The 19,124-nt window shown below is 37.0% G+C and overlaps 1 protein-coding gene across 1 annotated transcript in view; it reads right to left on the bottom strand.

Annotated features, from left to right (window-relative positions):
• Positions 1-19,124, bottom strand: part of KIAA1033 (KIAA1033 ortholog) — a 47,003-nt gene that overhangs the window by 15,375 nt on the left and 12,504 nt on the right. Inside the window, exons 5-20 of the mRNA XM_010566367.1 lie at positions 18,953-19,006; positions 18,764-18,829; positions 18,548-18,593; positions 16,127-16,194; positions 12,678-12,760; positions 11,592-11,634; positions 10,968-11,071; positions 10,227-10,347; positions 8,527-8,650; positions 8,300-8,427; positions 7,447-7,607; positions 5,096-5,222; positions 3,622-3,747; positions 2,222-2,329; positions 258-404; positions 74-153 (exon numbers count right to left, since the gene is read on the bottom strand). Coding sequence (XP_010564669.1) covers positions 74-153; positions 258-404; positions 2,222-2,329; positions 3,622-3,747; positions 5,096-5,222; positions 7,447-7,607; positions 8,300-8,427; positions 8,527-8,650; positions 10,227-10,347; positions 10,968-11,071; positions 11,592-11,634; positions 12,678-12,760; positions 16,127-16,194; positions 18,548-18,593; positions 18,764-18,829; positions 18,953-19,006 — 1,586 coding nt within the window. The remainder of the gene's footprint in view (positions 1-73; positions 154-257; positions 405-2,221; positions 2,330-3,621; positions 3,748-5,095; positions 5,223-7,446; positions 7,608-8,299; positions 8,428-8,526; positions 8,651-10,226; positions 10,348-10,967; positions 11,072-11,591; positions 11,635-12,677; positions 12,761-16,126; positions 16,195-18,547; positions 18,594-18,763; positions 18,830-18,952; positions 19,007-19,124) is intronic.

Below are 19,124 nucleotides of genomic sequence, written 5' to 3'. Positions count from 1 at the left end.
AATTCGCGCAGTGAAAATCCAGCTCCCCTAGTGACACTACGCTGCCTTCTATATATTATGTGCCACTGCTTACCGCTCTGTAAGTTCACTGATCAAGTCTAGTTTTTTCAGAACTAACTGAAGGGGAATGAGTTCTTCATCTTTAAAAGTTTTCTGTACAAATGAAGGGGGAAGAAAAGACAGACAAAACAAGATTATATTTCTTTATAAGATACTACACCAAACAAGTAAAGGTCTGGAACAATCATGGCACTTACCATCTGTGTTCCCACACTTAGTGCAAGGGAAACAATTAGTCGCCTCTGTTTTGTACTTGGCCCATTGAGGGTGTTCTCAGCCAACACCAAAGCAGAGAGGACATCCAGGCGTTGCTCACTGTACTTTTTATCAGAAATTACTCTTTTCTTGATAACAGAAAGACACAGAAATTCAGAGAAAAGTTACCTAAGCGCAAAAGCAACAGCTTACCTCTTCTTCCCAAAGCTTATGGACTTGTCATAAATTGAGTATTTCTGCAAGCAAATTATGTTTCGCGAACAGAGCTAACTGAATCCAGATTCGCTTACTATCAATTCAGTGGTGTGGTACTACGTAGCTATACACTTTGAATATGTGATATTCAGTATGAACATGGGTCAGGTCATACAGTACACAAATACTGTGCAAGCTGCATGTGACTGCATGCCAGTTTTAGTTCTAAAGTACATGCGATTTAAAACTTTTAATTATCAATGACTCCCTGTTGTTGGTAACAAAATCCAGTTTACAGCTGAACAGCTAGAAGATGTGTAAACATGGTAATAACGATAACTTGCAATTTTCTACAAATTCTAATTTATCAGAAAGATTAAGTGCAGATACATTTGCATGAACAAATGAAGGGAACCAAGTCTTCTGGCTAAGAAGCTGAAGGAACAGACATATTTGTGAGTAGCAGCATAACTCAGAAGAGGTACGGTTTGACAAAAGAGTTAAAGAAAACCTCTTCTGATTCCGAGAAAGTATGTTCAACATGAAGCTCCTAACCTTACATGCTGAAGCTATGTTAGGTATATGCCTTAGATCTTACACCACTTAGAAAAAAAAGTGGAGCAGGTAAAAAAAGATTAGTACTAATGAGCCCTTCTATTTACCAGCATTTGCCTTTTACATATATTTTCTGAGAAGTACTCAAAATATCAAGAATTGTCCACAGATGTGTTCTCTTTGATACCCCTCAATTTACAAGTCTCAGCATATTTCTATGCTTTTAGAAATAATTTGTAATGCAATTACAGATATCATTTGGAAAGGTTAGGAAAGTTATCTAAATGTGTGTGAACTGTTTGTTTGAAGATAGTCTTTCTTAGTAGCTTTGAAGCTTGGAATTTCTTCAGTTCACACTACTCCTGATATATGTATGTACATATATATACAGCTCTCTCTCTGTTTTTCAGAAGTACTTTTTTTTTTTTTTTTTTACTTAGGCTAGAAAATATGGAGATTCCAGATACATAAATCGAGACTGTGGCCAAATAAAAGGAAAATTTAATAGCTGCACTGATATCAATAGCATACATCCTTTGTGATTCTGCTACTGAATATGATGAAAGAATAAAACAATCAGTAATACATCAGAACAGGTATGCTAAAGTCTCATTTTCCCATTTGCCCGGAATTCAGAAATTCAAGATTTGATACGCAAAATGTATAGTAAACTGATCTTGTTTATAGAAGGATGTAATATGTAGGTACTACAGTGTCTCACCCTCAGAAGCCATTTTACCTCACAGCAAAATAGTGAGTTTATGCCTGCATTACTCCTGTAAGCCATCATGTATTAAACACTGCTATTTTGCCAAGCAGACAAAGATTTAAATAAACAACAGCCTGTCTGCTTAGACCTATAACAGATTGCTTTAAGAATGTGCATCAGAAAAGAGGTAAGAAAAGGTCAGTTTGTGAAAATCACTAGAAATAAAAAAAACACAAGAGGAACATGACAAGAGATGCAGCAGTTTAGAGGAAGAGAGGAACCATTCTTGGCAAAACTAGGTAACCTTGTATGCTGTACAGTTTCTAGGGCAAAGCTCTGACCTACTGGAAAGCTTACGTATCTGTCAATTATGATAGAGCACTACACTACAGATTTTGCAAAAGTAAAAAAAATAATTTAAAATTAAGATTTTTTTTTTTAAACACTTAGATAGGAAGATTAATTATTAGAACTTGGATTACATACCTTGGCTATAGAAATAGAGTGAAGAGCCTGATACTGCAGATGCTGAGCGATGTGCGTCACGGAATCTGCCACAACCATACTTCTTCGGTAAAACATGTGCTCTATTGCCTAAAGTTGATCCCAAAACACAATATTTCATGTAGTTACTGAAATTGTTGCCTTTGGAATTTGGCTTTATGCTGTCTGACTCATCCACACTGCAAATACAGACTCTTTCCACTTTGTAATGTACTGTTAGTAGCAGTTGCAATTAACCCTTAGAAACTGAGAAAAATCAAACCATTCAGGGGTGTAAAAAAAGTTTCAGGACTGATCTAAGTTTGGTTGGTTTTTTTGTTTTGTTTTTTAAATAATCCAGTTCTCTTCACCATTGATTTCTGAACTTCTCTCAAAACAGAGTATCTTCCTTTTGGAAAAAGTACCAGGAAAAATGCACAGTCCTGCAGCTGTGGAGGAACAATCCCATACACCAATATATACTGGGAGTCATCCAGCTGGTAAGCAGCTTGGCAGAAAAGGACCTTGGGGTACTGGTGGACTCCAAGTTCAATGTGAGCCAGCAGTATGCCCTTGCTGCAAAGAAGGCTAATGTATCATTGACTGCATTAGACAAAGTGTTGCCCGCAGGTTGAGGGAGGTGATCCTTCCCCTCTACTCAGCACTGGTAAGGCCACACCTGGAGTATTGTGCCCAGTTCTGGGCTCCTCAGTACAAGAGAGACATGAACATACTGGAGATAGTCCAGCCAAGGGCCATGAAGATAATTAAGGGACTGGAGCATCTCACATATGAGGAACGGTTGAGAGAGCTGGGACTATTCAGCCTGGAGAAGAGAAGGCTGGGGGGGAGAGGGCACAGAATCCTATCAATGTATAGAAATACCTGAAGGGAGAGTACAAAGAAGACAGAGCCAGGCTCTCTTCAGAGGTGCCCAGTGACAGGACAAGAGGAAATGAGCACAAACTGAAACACAGGAGATTCCCTCTGAGCATCAGGAAACACTTTCTTACTGTAAGGGTAACTGACCACTGGCACAGGTTGGTTGCCCAGGGAGGCTGTCAAATCTCCATCCTTGGAGATATTCAAAAGTCATCTGGACAGTCCTGGGCAACTGGCTCTAGGTGGCCTTGCTTGAGCAGGGGGAAGTTGGATCAGACAACCTCCACAAGTCCCTTCCAACCTCAATTATTCTGTGACACGAACTAAGGAAGCTGGTTAGACGTTACATAAAAATCAGTTGTAGCCCCCCAAATCTGTTCTCTAACCAAATCCAGTCTTGAACAAGAAGCCATCCACGCAACAACATTTCCCATCTCAGGGTTTTTTTTAACATGTGATGTTTGATCAATGTTCTTTGTAAAAGCTTACATGAAATTAACAATTTTCATCCAGTGACCTACCTTCAGAAGTTCCACAAGTCTGCACAGAGCTTTCACTGAGGTTTTGGTCATAGGTTTTTGCATTGACATGTAGAGATTCATTGTAGTTTTAACGATGGTACTAAGACTGTATGCATAAAGAAAACCCTAAAAATAAAATGAGTACGGGGCGGGGAGGGGGGAAAGAATATTTTCACAACATATCAATCAGATAAGTCCTCTCTGTTTTCTTTCATACATGATGGACAGCGAACTTTTGCCTCATCACACTAGAGAACCTACCACTCCCCTTAATAAGCAAGCCTGGGATCCCAAAGCTGAATGAGACCCTTTTATTAGGCAGACATTATGAAACTGCCTATGAGTCATTAGATCACCTCATCATTAACCTCTTCTAGAGCCATTCAAATTAAACATAGGTCAGTGAATTAATCACACAGCCTCAAAGGTCTAACAATTTCAGACCTATTGTAAACCAACCCACCAAACAAAGCCCATCCCCCCCAAAACAGCTTATCACAAAAACAATCTAAAACTTCCAGATTCCATGGAATAAATACACTGACAGTATTTACACAGTGCTACCCTTTCTAAACAGAACTGTCAATCCCACAATAAAAAAAAAAGTGCAATCATTTCTAAATCAATGTATGCTAAGCTTTTAAATACAATGTCAATTACATACAACATGACAAAAATATTATTCAACTTATTTCAAAGGAAAAGTAGTAACTATAAAAAAGAGACTAGAAAAAGACAGCAAATGGTGTAGGAAACTCAATTTGCTACAGTGCAAAATTTTCAGTCCACTGCAAATAATTCAAATATAAAAAACACAGATCCTAACACATGTATCTTTAGATATGGAAGATTCAGGATCATGCTTCTATCACACACCTATTCTCATCAGATTTCTGTCAGGCAGATAGATACATGAAAAACTAGCAAAAAATAAATTCAGAAATAAGATGCATCTTACATTAAGACTACATGCTGTTAGTAGGCCAAAAGAAAACCAGCTGCCTCGGAACGTAGTAAGTTCTTGCAAAGTACCATCAGTAGGCAAAGCACAATGAAACAACACAAAACCTTTACTGGAAGTATGTTCTGTGCTAAATAAAACTAAATCAGACATTGGTTCAGTCCAACTTATGTACCTCATGACGACTGACTCAAAAGGAAAAAAAAAACAAAGCCTTTACTACAGTGGAAACAAAGCTTTCTTGATTTCTTAAGTCAAGAGAAAAATTCAAAGTTTTAGCCACTGAGTTGTAGTCAGATTCACTTTCCCCACATGCCTTGTGGAACGACCTTTTACAGATTTACTTAAAAGAACATCTACTGGGCATTTAAAGTTTTAGAAGAATTCCCACATTGTAAAATAACGCGCTGATGATCACTGAACTTCTGTGATTTCTTTTTAATGTTCAACAATTTGCACCAAGACATGTTTGCTGCATCATTTGCTGCATCACCACATTTAAAGACTGCACACCTGGATGAAGACATTGCAGCGGTTAGAAAGATCTTCAGCAAATTTATCAACGCGTTGCTCCTTTGACAAGATAGATTCCATTTTTGTCATCCATGAGCTCACAAAAACATAGTATGACTGCATATCTCTGGAGAAGGAAACAAAGATTGTTGTTCACTTCAAATAAGAAGAATATGAGGATTTTCTTTTCTCTTTCCAAAGCTTAAATTCTTGCAAGGGAAACATGTTAAATCTTCAGTCCCCAAAATAATAACTCTCCATTCCCAGAAGTATCAGAACCTCATACCCATTTACATTTTAAATTCTCTATAGGTAAGTATTAGTTAGTCTGCCAATTATATCTGTACAAGCATACTGGAAAGATTCAATATAATTTATCTTTCAAGAGAACAAATGGCCCTCTTAGCAGTACATACACTACACTAAATTAAAACAATAAATAAAACTGCTAGAAAACGCTTTTAGACACTAGACAAAAAAAGTCCTACACTGATGTTAATTTTTTCCTCCAAGTTTTAATTTGTTATATACATATATATACACACACACATAAATATAACTTGTCATTACATCAATGCCAGACTGGACTGCTCTTAAATAACATAAATCTCCAGAAGTTAATCTGCTTAGATTACACTAGTTGTAATTAAATGTTTAAATAGAGTTCACTTTTAAAACTGCTATTTATTCCATGCTACAGAATTGTGACACTGCAATACTACTTATTGTAGCAGTTATAGCAGGAATGTATTCAGGTCATTGATTATGACATCAAAAATTACACTTTAAGGAGTACTCGTATTTAAGGCAACAGTCCAATTACCAAAGGCAGGGCAAGAATTTGTAAAAAAGCAAGAAAAAGGTATTGGCAGAATTCAAATCAGCAGATGCAAAATCTAGATTTTATTACAATATCCTCAAAATTGCGCGTCCAAAGAAGGGCAAAGCAGCTGGTGAAGAGTCTAGAGAACAAGTCCTATGAGGAGCGGCTGCTCAGGGGAGACCTTACTGCTCTCTACAACCTCCTTTCAGGTGGTTGTAGCAAGGTGGGTGTCTATCTCTTCTCCCAGGTAAGAAGCAATAGGACAAGAGGAAATGGCCTCAAGTTGCACTGCCCAGGGAAGTGGTTAAGTCACCATCCCTGGAGGTATTTAAGAGACATGTAGATGTGGCGCTTAGGGACATGGTTTATTTAGTGGTAGACTTGGCAGTGTTGGGTTTACAGTTGGACTCTGACCTTAAAGGTCTTTTCCAACCTAAACGATTCTATTATTTTATGAAATATCTGTGAATACCCAGATTTTTTTTTCAACCTTTTCTTAATCTTAAGAGCTGCGACACATGATTTGTACCACTGCCCAAGACCAGAAGCAAAGCAACAGTGCAGTTATGCTCCATCCAGGAATTAAAGCCCAGGAAAGAATTCAGTCAGAGCTCTTGACTCTTCCTGTGGATGCAGGGACATAAACCAAGAAGAGGTGGATTGAAACAGAAACCGGGCAGTAGTGAAAATAATCTGCCAGAGGATCATGAAAGCATGGAGTTGCTTTGCCCCCCCTCCCTCTTCCCCTCCAACCCAGGTCTGTCAGCTTGCATACAGGGTTGGAAGACAACCTGCAAAATCCAAGTTTCTACTTCTATTCCACGGACCCCATTTTCCACCTTCTTATTTTAGTCTGCAACATAAACAGAAATCTTAGCCCTCTTATCTCCCTATGCAGTGCAGCACACTTGTTCATAAGACTGACAACTAAAAAAAATTCCAACTCATCTTTAAACGTATTTTGAAAAGAACGTAGAGAAGGAAGTAACCTGCAAACTACATGCAGAGCACAAAACAAGAGAAGCCTTTTCCAATACAGATAATTTCAAAGACCATTAAACAAGCAATTAAAACAGTCATGAAGAAAGAAAAGCTTGCAAAGAAAGTATCATCACCAGAGAAAAACTCCTCTATAAGCCTGCTAGCAACTTACCTCAACACATAGAAAGCAGAGAGCCCTAATAGAAAACAAAGCAGCTTAGGTTACTAGACACTCGTTTAAAAAAAAAAAAGAAGTTGAAAGTATGGAAATAGAAATAACTGCAACAATCAAATATTTAGAACTGCCGGGAACATTGTTATTTTGGTAACATAACACACATTCTTCTGAAAGCATGACATGAAAAAAGTTTAGTTTTGACCAACACTTTTTCAGCAACATTAACACACACATATTGCTGCAGTGAGGTGGAAAAGTTAACACCACTGAGCAACACTACACAACATGCTAGTACACCGAATGAAGAAACTCATGTGTTTATAAACTGTTTGCCAAACAGCATCATGAAGCAGTATTTAGGAAGCATACTTGGTAAGTGACTGTGCCTTCTGCTGTAGAAAGTTCTCCCTTTGCGTTTTAACTGTATGAATACTTTTCTTGTCCAGAAGTTTGGCAGCAGCTGGTATCTTCTGAATCAGGAAGTTGTCAGCAAACCAGATAATGTTAGCAGTTAACGTGATGGCTGGTACCTGGAATGGGGGGAAGAGAAAAAAGGGGATAAATACTTATGTTTATTGCTACTTTGTAGTAACTACAACAAGTACTATGCCACCATGCATATGTCTTATGCATCTTTTGAAATGTAACACACAATTCAGTTTATTTCTGCATAACCAGTTTCTACAAAGTATTATGTTCATGTTAAAAAAGGCCTGTCTCCTAGAAGTCCACTAAGGACACCACTGGCAAAGTTATTACCACTCTCAGTGATTCTAGACAGCATTAGAGAATTTAATAATTTCTTAATACCACCTGATATGAAAAAGCTCCAATCACCTTTGGACTTAGAGGTCTTTCAAAATACATGTTTTTAGCCAAGGTCAAAACCCACAGCATTCAGTCCCACAATACTCATAAACAATTTTTTGTCCTCAGTGCCATATTAATCTTCAGAAACATTTTAATGGTAATTTCAAGTTACTTTACCTTGCTGCTAAGTGAGCACACAGGTTTTAGACCATCTTTAAAAAAAAAAATGGGGGGGAGGGGGAATTATATAAAGTAGAAAAATCTTAATTCTGCTTTCTGACTTGTTTTGGTAAATTGTGTGTTCTTTCTTTTCCCAAGTCTGTGCTATGCTATGCAACTAAGAAAATTACCTACTTCATTACTGAAGATTGTTTTCCCCTCTTAATTATTGACAAAAGAATAAAGCATTCACCTTTTTACAGACATCCAACAATGACTTGTAGAATTTCTTGTCTATGGTCCGAAAAATCTGAAAATGCAGTACGAAGAGGCCACAGATGCCCACGTATTTATCTCTCTGGTCAATTTCTGAAGGTTCACCTGCAGAAATACACTTGTTTTGAAGTCTACTCCCAGACAAACAATACAAACATTTTTAGAAACAGTGAAGCTCGCAGGAGAAGCATGAGCTTGCATTACCAAGTTTGGCTTCAACATTTGCAAAAGCTGTGCGAAGAGCATGAGCAAATTCTTCAGCAAACGTGCTATTCTTCGACACCGACACTCCACCATTTACAGAATCAAATTGTTGCTCTATACAGGCCTGAGCAAAAAGGAGAAAAAAGCATATCGATAATGCCATGAATTTTGGACCTTAAAAGAATACTCATTTTGGAAGAGAATAATACTGCAAGAGCGCATTGATTTAAGACCAACCTGAAGTTAATCTTAAACTTCACAACATACAGATTTTTAACGATGCTTAAATTATTTAGTATAACAACAGAAGACATTTAAAACCTCTCTTATACCTAACATTAAAAAACCAAAACATTTTATTTACTTCACATTTCTGTTAAGGGGCATTTTTAAAGAAACACTTGATGTGCCAGTGCTAAGAAACTAGATGCATATTTGCTTTATTACATTATAACATGTTACTAACTATCCATTAACTAAACAAGATTATCATGCAAGTTGCTTGTAGGATGTGGTTCATGAACTAGTAGCATAAAACCCCACACCACTGGTGGCAGTTTAAAAAAAAAACAAACAAAAAAAACCCCCAAAAAAACCAAACCCCCCAAAAAAATTACCAAACCCCACACAATAGTAAAAAGAGACACACACTTCAGATTTTCTAAAGACATTAGAAAAGTCTTTAACAGAATTGTATTTAAGAATATTTTTCATGTATTTTTGCTAGGAAGGGCCATTTGCAGGACAGGAGGGGAAACTTCCTGAATGAATACCAGACAAATCCTACTGATGACTCTAACATATAATGAAGTCCTTGTACTAATGCAATGTTAGAGAAATGTAATATGAAAAACGGATAGCTGGTAGCAATGTCCTTTGAAAGAATAAGACAAGTTGTGCTTAATTATTTATCTACCATTTCCCTTTTGGAGGCTTTTAAGAACAAAAACCTTCTTCCCTGTGCCATCTAAGATGTAACAGTAAGAACTGAGCAACAGTTCTGTTCAATTGACTCTGCTGTGACCAGATTCAGCAATGCTATCCTCTATCTGCTATGCCACAACATCCAATTTCAGTGTCTCAAATACACACTTTCAAAAAAAAAAAAAAGAAAAAAGATGTCTTCTTGCATGAACACATTTAAGTTAACTGTATTGAAAAAGTAATAATCCTTCTCATCCACCTGTACACTTGCCTATTTCAGGGGTATCCACCACTGAAGTGGTACCTAATGACAGCTAGCTGTCATTCCTGCTAGGAACGAGAGAAAATATGTAACAAGAGGTCACACGTAGCGTATTTTGAAGATTACTGAGAAGACTTTAAAGTCCAGCTAAAATAAAGTGAACCTATGCTATGTCAGCCAGCCTGCTATTAAAATTTCTGGTGAAAAACAGACACTCTGATAATACACAGTTCTAATGCCAAGTTGTCTGCATTTCTTTAATTCTGCAAAACAGTAAGCATTAACTGCTACCATTCAAAGCCTGGCACAGTTCTACTACATGAGAAGAGCAAGGAAGGATCTTACAATAGAGCCTTTTTATTTTCCCCCCATGCACAGATGCAAGAGCCAAATTCACACATCACTGTATCCGGAACAAAACAAAATAAAAACGAAAAAACCAACCATTCTAAAAAGAGTGTCACTTTAATGTAATAGTTTCCACTATCGTACTGGGGAACATTAATTTCATTACCTGAAATATCATTCCATCAAGCAACTGGCATTCCAGTTTTAAAAGTAGCTTTTCAAATGGCTTCAGTTTATCTTCTTGAATCCCAAACTTAGAAGGGTTGTGATGGACAGATTTTAGCAGCCTAAAAGGAGTAGGTGCGGAACGCATACATACAACACAATTAAAACACGCCAACGGTTTTATCATATCCTGTACTATTTTAATAATAGAGTTGAATTGCCCACATCTGTGCCCAGCAGCAACTCCAAAATTAAAAAAAAAAAACCACAAAAAACCAACCACTAGGTCTGTATAAACCATTTGCATTTGAAAAACTCCCATTTATTTAGGTTTTCAATGAAACTGAGTTATTATTCCACTAATTTAACTACCTTTATAACTGTTGACTCTTCAGCTTTTACTTAAAACTGTATGCCCATCCCCCTAATCAATATGGTTAGGGATGGTCTCAGATCACTTCTGCACAAAATTAGATTTCTTATTGAATATATTTTAAACCCCATCAACCATTACTCTGTCAGGATGCTTACCATGTATTGTAACTGTAACATTCAGCACTTTAAAAACTTACTGGTGCTGTTAGGAGGACACAGTGGGAGCTTAGCCCTGCTCTTCATTGAGATTTCTGGAAAACTCTTGGGGCTACCAAAATCCATGTTCCCACAATGACTTTCTTGGAACAAAGACACACGCACATGTTTTTATGTTGTGGGAGTATTTTTCACACCTTCAGAGACACACCTCTTATACATGGTCCAGTGATCTTTCAGAGTGGCATGATTGTCAATTATTTCATCCAGAGTGATTAAGACTGTCAGCAACTCTCCCAGATGCTCGTACATTGCCTGTTTAAAAAAAAAAAAAAAAGACTGTAGTTATTGAAAAGTTTATTGCAGTCATGCATGGTGTATAAAATCTCAGTTCCTTTCAATATATTGTCAGCCAACAAGACATCAGCTAGAGAGTTAAGTCAGATTTCTTAGTTTGGTAGCTTAAAGATTTAGTATTTCTTGTAGTGGCACAAGGAATGTTAGTTTGCATGCAGGCACTGCTTTAAGTTCATTGATCTATTTCAACATTGAAGGTAGGATTTTTAAAATTGTCTACATGCAGAAGCACATATTGCACACAATAACGGAGCATGCAAACACTTTTCTGCTAAGAAAGGTAGAATATGACAGAGATGGAGATACCAGCCCTTTCCACATAAAAGCCAGAAAAAGCCAATTAGCAAAATAAAACCTTTAAAGGAGATTCCAGGTTGAAAGTCATACTGGAAACTCACTTTCTCACTGCTTTTCTCGGGATTAAGGATCAAGACATACATATATTAACAGAAGCAAAAGGGTTCAAAATCATTCCCACCTGAAAATGAACTCCAGATGTCTCTATAATTTTAGGTGCATTCCTGTAAATAAAATTAATATTTTAATGACTTTTTAATGCTTAGAACAGAGCATATTTATCAATTCTGTACCACAGTGTGTTCTTTGTTTCTTGGGGTACGTATTTCTTCATTAGCATAGTAACTTCAGAAAACAAAAGATTAAAAGTATATGCTATGTGAAATCTGTGTGCTAAGATCAAATTTAATATTGCGTTTTCAAATGTATAGCATGTGACTGGTTCAAACCACTGATTGCATTCAGTGCACATGTATGTCAGCAATTACCAATTCAGTTATGCTAGCAGCAAGTAGCCTTGATACGTACAGCCTTATGGCCAAAAAGTACAAAAATCACTTCACATATTTAATCAAGCCATGTCCAAGCTACACATTCAGCCTTGTTCATTCAGCACCATATAGAAAATCCACCTTATGCTGTAGTGTAAGGCAAAAATGAAAACAGCAAATAAACTGAGAATAATGATGCTATCCTGTCTGGGGCGGGGAGGCAGGGGGGAATCAAGAGCCCTGCAGTTTTATTCAGAGCTAAACTCTCCTCAGTTTTTAGAGGAGCTAAACCCAACAGCCCTTCCTAAGTTCAACTTCAGGTGTTAAAACCATGGTTGTTCTGTGAGGAATATATCTACCAAGATTTACATATTTAAAACAGACTGCAGAAGTGATCTGATTTTTAAGCTTCTGAATCTACTGGTATCCACTGTATCAGTCAACAGAGGGAATCTCTCTGTCAAACAGAACAAGGATAAAAGAACAATAATATCTCTTAACCATAAAGACTAAGTGCCTCCGAAGCATGAATTCCATCAAAAGATGACAAAAAAATAAAATTCTTGCATCTCATTATATAAAAGCACTGCCTTTTCTGAAAATAAAACAAATCCACTTCCATAATAGCTTATGAAACCCAAACTTGCACAGCAAAGCACTCTCCATATCTCTAGACAACAATATTAAAAAAATTACCATGCCTTAGACAGCACATTCATATTTTATACATTTGTTTAACTACATAAAAACAACATAGCATTTTAGGGAATAATTACTTGTTGCTGGTATAGAGAACAGCCAACTGATGCACTACATTCACCACCACTTCGTAACATCGGGTAACAAAGCAAGACAGCTCCTGAAATACAAGAAAATAAAATGCATATATATGCATATATATATATATATATAGACCCTCCTCATACCCAAGTTGTCATTACGTCCAAAACACTGAATCTAAACCACTGAACTTGCAGCCCAAGCTCCAACTACATCCCTAATCCAAGTCAGTGGACAGACCTACAGCAGGATGGAAAACAGCCTAGTAACAGCTCCGAAAAAGGATCTGGGACTAAGTTAAGAAGCTACTGAACACAAGCTTCCAGTACAACTTGGATTATTTATACTATTGGTTCAATTTATCACAGACAGTAAGAAGTAACTTGACAACAGTGCACAAGTACTTTCAGAGAGAATAACCCTGGTAGCAAAGGCTATGCCTTTTCCCACTAGATTCAAGAGTCATGCTCTGGGAGCTGGTGATAGCCGAATTCAAATTAGAAATGAACACAGAAGCCTGTACCTACTGCAAGAGTGATAAACCACAGAACACTGCTTTAAAAAAAGATAATGTCTTTGAGAGATATGCTTGATCAAAGCAGAACTTGAGCTCAGTTACATAGTACAGAATGAGAAAGAACAGCCCAACTCTGACCACATAAAGGACTATCTTAATTTCTGTAACAGATTTTAACATGGCATTCCTTGAGCAACAACAAGATAAATGAATTCAAGTTTCCCTTAACTGCAATAATATTTGCTCATTAATGCACCCTATAATCCCATCAGGGAAAAGTCAGCATGTGATGAGTCTAGCCAGTCAGCACACAGATGGCTTCATAGCAGACAGCCCACACTGGCTAACCAGCCAGTCTGCCGTTCTTGCCAGAAGACTGGCCAACAGCTGAATTCTGTCTTCCTCTCCATCAAAAATAGTTCTTATTTGGGCTTCTGCCTTCTATTAGTCACCAGTTTTCACAAAACATAAAAGTGTCATTACTTCTTATACTTGTATTGCTCTAACAAATGCAGCTGAAACAAGCCAACAGATTCCAGAGGAATGGATTAATAGACAATTGAGATCATGTTTCCTGGGAAAGGGGCACCTCCTGCTGTTCTAAAACTTCCAGGAAATAGTCCCAATTTAACAGCACATCCATATTAGCAGCTTCATAATACAGATTATATTATTTTATCAGTTCTTCAAATACACTATCTTCTGCAGGATCAAGAGTACCTAACTAGTGTTTCACAGCAATATTTTGATAATTTAAAAAAAAAGTTTTGACACAGCAAATTTGAGGCTATTGCATCTAGTTAATCAAGAAATCTTGAACTCAGAAAAGCCAATAAAACCATACGTGGACATTAGCTCTATTGTCATCTTTAACCCCAGCCAGAAACTAAGCACCATGCAGCTGCTGAATCACTCCCCCTCAGTGGGATGGGGAGAAAGTAAAAAAAACACACACTCATGGGTTGAAATAAAGACAGTTTAATAGGACAGAAAACAAGGGGAAAATAATAATAACAGAATATACAAAACAAGTGATGCACAATACAGTTGCTGACCACCCACTGACCTGTGCCCAGCCAATCCGTGAGCTACAGTGTCCCCTGGCCAACTTCCCCAGTTTATATACTGGGCATGACATCATACAGTATGAATACCCCTTTGGCTCTTTTAGGTTCAGTTGTCCTTGCTGTGTCCCCTCCCAGCTTCTTCTGCACTCCCAGTCTCCACTGGCAGGGCAGCATGAGAAGCTGAAAAGTCCTTGACTTAGTATAAACACTACTTAGCAACAACTACAATAACAGTGTGTTATCAACATTATTCTCATCCTAAATCCAAAACACAGCACTATACCAGCTACTAGGAAAAAAATTAACTTTATTTCAGCCAAAACTGGGACATCTAGGACAGCAACATTTCACCCCTTCCGTCATCTTCATTTGTATTTTCACACCACCCTTGGGATATGCTTATATCATTGACCAGAACAGCATTTCCCAGTCTATGGATACAGACTACTACCGAGTGAATTTAGGGGAACACACAGTTGAAAAAGAACAAACTACATAAGGAAAAAGTTTTCCTCATAGCTTTACCCAAAGCAATACACACCTGTTAGCACAGCAGGCCTCCCTTTGGGGCAACATCCTGCATCTCCCTTCTTTCCAAAGTCGCTCAACAATCAGCAAGCCATCGTAGCATACATAAAAAGGGGCTCACAAGCAATACTACTATGTTTTTGTGTAGTGTTTACCCTATAAATATACACATAAGCATATACCCCACAAACAAACATAAACTTGTTCTACAGAGTGGGTTTGCAATGCACATAGATATCCAGACAGCCAGTCACCCTGCTCTCAACTTCCACCTAGACAGAGCATCCTGGCAGGAAAAAAAGAGTCTGGAAAAACACAAATGTACAGTAACCCCATTTCAGAACCACTAAAAGGTCTCGAACATCTGCTCCAAAAGAAATAGAGGATGAAGGATGAAACTGACAAAGCTGATAGGACAAAAAGCTTGAAAAATGGGGAAAAAAAAGTCCCATGATACCCTAAAACTAACTGTACTTGGGCATGGTAAAAGAGGTTGAGAAACAACTTCCTATAGCATTCTACCTGTTATGACTCAGTAAATGACTACTGCCATGCTACTATACACCAAGAACAGCAATTCTAATCTTAGTTAAACTAGCATTTGTTTAAACATTCTGGAAGCTTCCTGTATATTCTCTGCTTCAAAACAGATATTTCATTACAAGCAATACTGCATAAAAACAGAGACATTTGGGGGAACAGGACAGTCACTTAAGCTATGCTAATGATAAGAAAAATTTCACAGTAGACTGAAACCCCAGAGCACAGGAAATCTGCAGAAAAAACACAGATCCTGTTTTCATGCAAAGGACCCTGATAACCAAGCTGTAGAGGAAATCAGTGTTCTTCTCTGAAAGTTTGAGTGAGGCACAAACAATTTTTTTTCAGGTACCTGTTTTAATTTTGCTTTCTTTTATTAGCTAAAAAAAGATGTGTAAACAATTAATCCATTCCCAATGCTCAATGAAAACTAAAACTTACTAATAAAAACATAAAAATAGATAACTTTACCATCAAATTAAACAACCTCAATTTATCTTCTCTTACCAAAATTTTAAGTAAATTCTAATTTCTTTGAGCAATGATTACACAAACTGTAATTTCTTCTGTTGTTAGACTTCCAGAGTTTTAGTCAAGTATAAAAAAAAACAAAACAGTGCGTGATACATCAGCTGGTTGTGACAGGTTTGCATGCAAAACATAGTAACGTATCAAATGACTGAAATGCCTTTCAGCAAGATGCAAGCAGGATACTGCAGACTGTTAAATCCACTTTGCAAGTAAAATTAAGAGTGTAATTGCTGTCAAAAAAAAAAATCAAAACATACCCTACCTGCAAGAAAGAAACAAATCTTCCCATCTGTATTTGGCAATCTCCCTCCACCATGCTGGAATCTGTGGCTTAAAAGAAAACATTTGTCACCACTTTCAAAAGCCTGTGTTATACCTGTTAAATTAACATTGAAACTTGTCCTCCAAGCCAATTGTTTGTCATACAAGTGGAGCACACTATTATACGCATACTGATGGAGCCTTAACAACTTCTAATTTTGCTTTCCTAAGCTGGACTTATTTTTGAAGTTTCTTTCTTATTAAAAATCACATTGTTTATAAGTTAGACACAAAGCAGGAAAAAATCTCCATCACCTGAAAGAAAATAAAGAATATGAAACATAATTCTTTAAAGGCAATATATATTATAAACTTTTATATAAAAGTTTCCATTTTAAAAAGTTTGTATGAAAGTACTAGGTATTTATACTGCAAGGAACACCCACTGGTAATTATTTACTGAAAGAATATACTACACCACTAATCAGAAGAAAAAGCTGTGCAGCATACAATTTCCTCAAAAATTTCATTTTCTTCTTCCTACATATCATCCTGCACAAAACAACCGGCTCATCACCATAGCTTCAAAGCATTACCTGTATGACAAAGTACACTAACAGGATACTATGAAACACAGTAATTACACCATCAATGCCAAATTGTTTCAGTCAGCTGGAGTGATTGTAATACCACCTGACAAAATATAGTCTTTTTAATTTGATGACAGATTCATGCTCTAGACTTGAGATTTTTCTATTGGGCCACCCTGGGCAAAAATGGCTTACAATTGCAAGTTTACCTGCAGAAGAAATGCAGGTCTTATTGCTTCATAAAATGTTCTTTTAGACCAGTCACCAGAGACTAAAGGAGTCTCCATACTTCTGTAAGATGGAGCTCTGGGACAAGATTCTAAATATTGCATGCTTCCCCTTTACACACTTTATGTAACCTTTACTCTATTTAGTGTATGTCCCAAAAAAATCTATCCAACTATATTTCAACCATCCTTGAGCCAGTAACTTTGCCAGCTGTTCTAAGTAAGCAAGCTTTCTGTTATCAAAGCAGATGCTACACGGAGGAATATGGAAGTGGAGAACATAATTTCTGCATCCCTACCTAACCCGCAGAAGGCTGACCTCTCAGTTCCTGCCATTCTCAAGCATTCCCTGCAGAACACCCATCAGGAACAAACTGCTGCTGTAATATGTTAATCTACAACAGTCTGACTTCTTTCATGCTGGAGACATGGAAAACTTTTCAGGGATCCCCAGTATAATTTTGGCAGCATATCACTTTCTTTTAAGATATTTAAAACCACATCTGATAAGAAGTGAGAATCTGCTAAGGGAAAAAAAAACACCCCACCAATAAAACAAAACCCCCACACTTTTTCGCGTTCCTTAACTGAAGCCATCTTATATAGCACCTAAAAGAATGATAAATAGTCCCTAGCTCAAAGATTTCACATTCCCCAATACTTCTGTCACAGTCAAGGCTCTTGGAAAGCTTTTAAAAAGCCCTTTATGAAAAGGCCTTCCCTTTCTCTCAAATTTCTGAAATAGAAAACAAAGTTAGGTGATATATCCTTAAATCAGCTCATTAATATATTCAAGCCCTCAGGACCAAGATCTGTGCTTATTCCCAGACTAGCATCCTTTATGGTGGAAGCTTAAGACCAACCCTTCGCAGGAGTTACCAGTTTAAATCCAAGACAAAAAGCAGCTTTCACCTGAAGCAGGGTCTCATGACTTGTCAATTGAATTGACTTGTAATCACTTATGCCCCTGTATTACATCGTGGTTGGTCTAAACAGTAATACAAGTACTGTTACCTGCACTTGAAGGGCAGGTGACACTAACACTGCAACTCCTCTTGAAACAACTATGGTTGCATAAGTAGGCAGGACTTGGTCCAACTTATTTATTAATGGTTTCATTGGTTTATTACAATCAAATTACAGATTTATTATTTTACTACAACTGATGTAAAATCTAGTCCCAATAGGAAATAAGCTGGTTTAGGATGTGTTTACATGTGAAAAACAGGTTTTCAATACATTACTTTGAAAAAATATCTGCTACAGTATACAAGCTGTACATTATACATTTCATACAACCTCAACAGCCCATACTGCCTACTTCTCATGTAAATAAAGCTGCAACAAAACTCCCTGTTAATGTAACAATACTTACTGCAGGTAACAGGGCTTTACAGATAAATCTTAATTCTTACCTTAAGCTAACTCAGGACAGTTACAAGACACTAACATATATCCCTATAACCTCAAAGTCTGTTATTTGGTGTTCAAAGCTACAGAGAAAGCATGTACCTGTATTATAAAATTACACTTATTGTAGCATTTAATATAACCTGAAGCAGTAACATAAAACTACAAACTTTTACAGTAAAGGGAGCTACTTACCTCCTTCTCCATAAAACAAGAGGCCATTATAAAATTTAGTTTCTGCCTAACAACAAAAGCAGAAATTTGTTTTTTAATAAATAGGATATATGTAATCATGCTACAAAAATTTAGACATCACATCTTGTTTCTTTACTGCTAAAGAATAAAACTATATATCAGCTTGCCAATCTGCAAACATTTTAATACACAGTAATAAAAGACAGCTGAATTTACCTCATATTTTAACTTCTTGATTTCACAGCAAAGAGCAGCATACACAGTTATTACTTTGTTTAGAACCTAGATTCAAAGGAGGGAAAAACCCACACAGATTACAAATAGATTCACATTTAGAGGGCTTGGTTTTAGTCAGAATAACTATTATTTTGATTTTTTTTTTTCTTTTAAGCATAAAGCACTTACCTTGTTTTCTGTCTTTATGAGCTCTAGTAGGGAGGACTGTTCGTATGGCAAAAGCTAAAATTTAAAACAAAAAAAACAAAACCCAAGACACAACTTTAGAAAGTATTGGTCAAAAATACATTTATCCAACTAGGTAAGTATTCACCCCTCCCCCCCCCCCCCCCACCCCCAA

Source organism: Haliaeetus leucocephalus, unplaced genomic scaffold, assembly GCF_000737465.1.
Source record: "Haliaeetus leucocephalus isolate CR32 unplaced genomic scaffold, Haliaeetus_leucocephalus-4.0 Scaffold206, whole genome shotgun sequence".
Taxonomy (NCBI): Eukaryota; Metazoa; Chordata; class Aves; order Accipitriformes; family Accipitridae; genus Haliaeetus; species Haliaeetus leucocephalus.
Note: the sequence above shows the minus strand (reverse complement) of the source record. Positions and strands in the feature narration are given on the sequence as shown.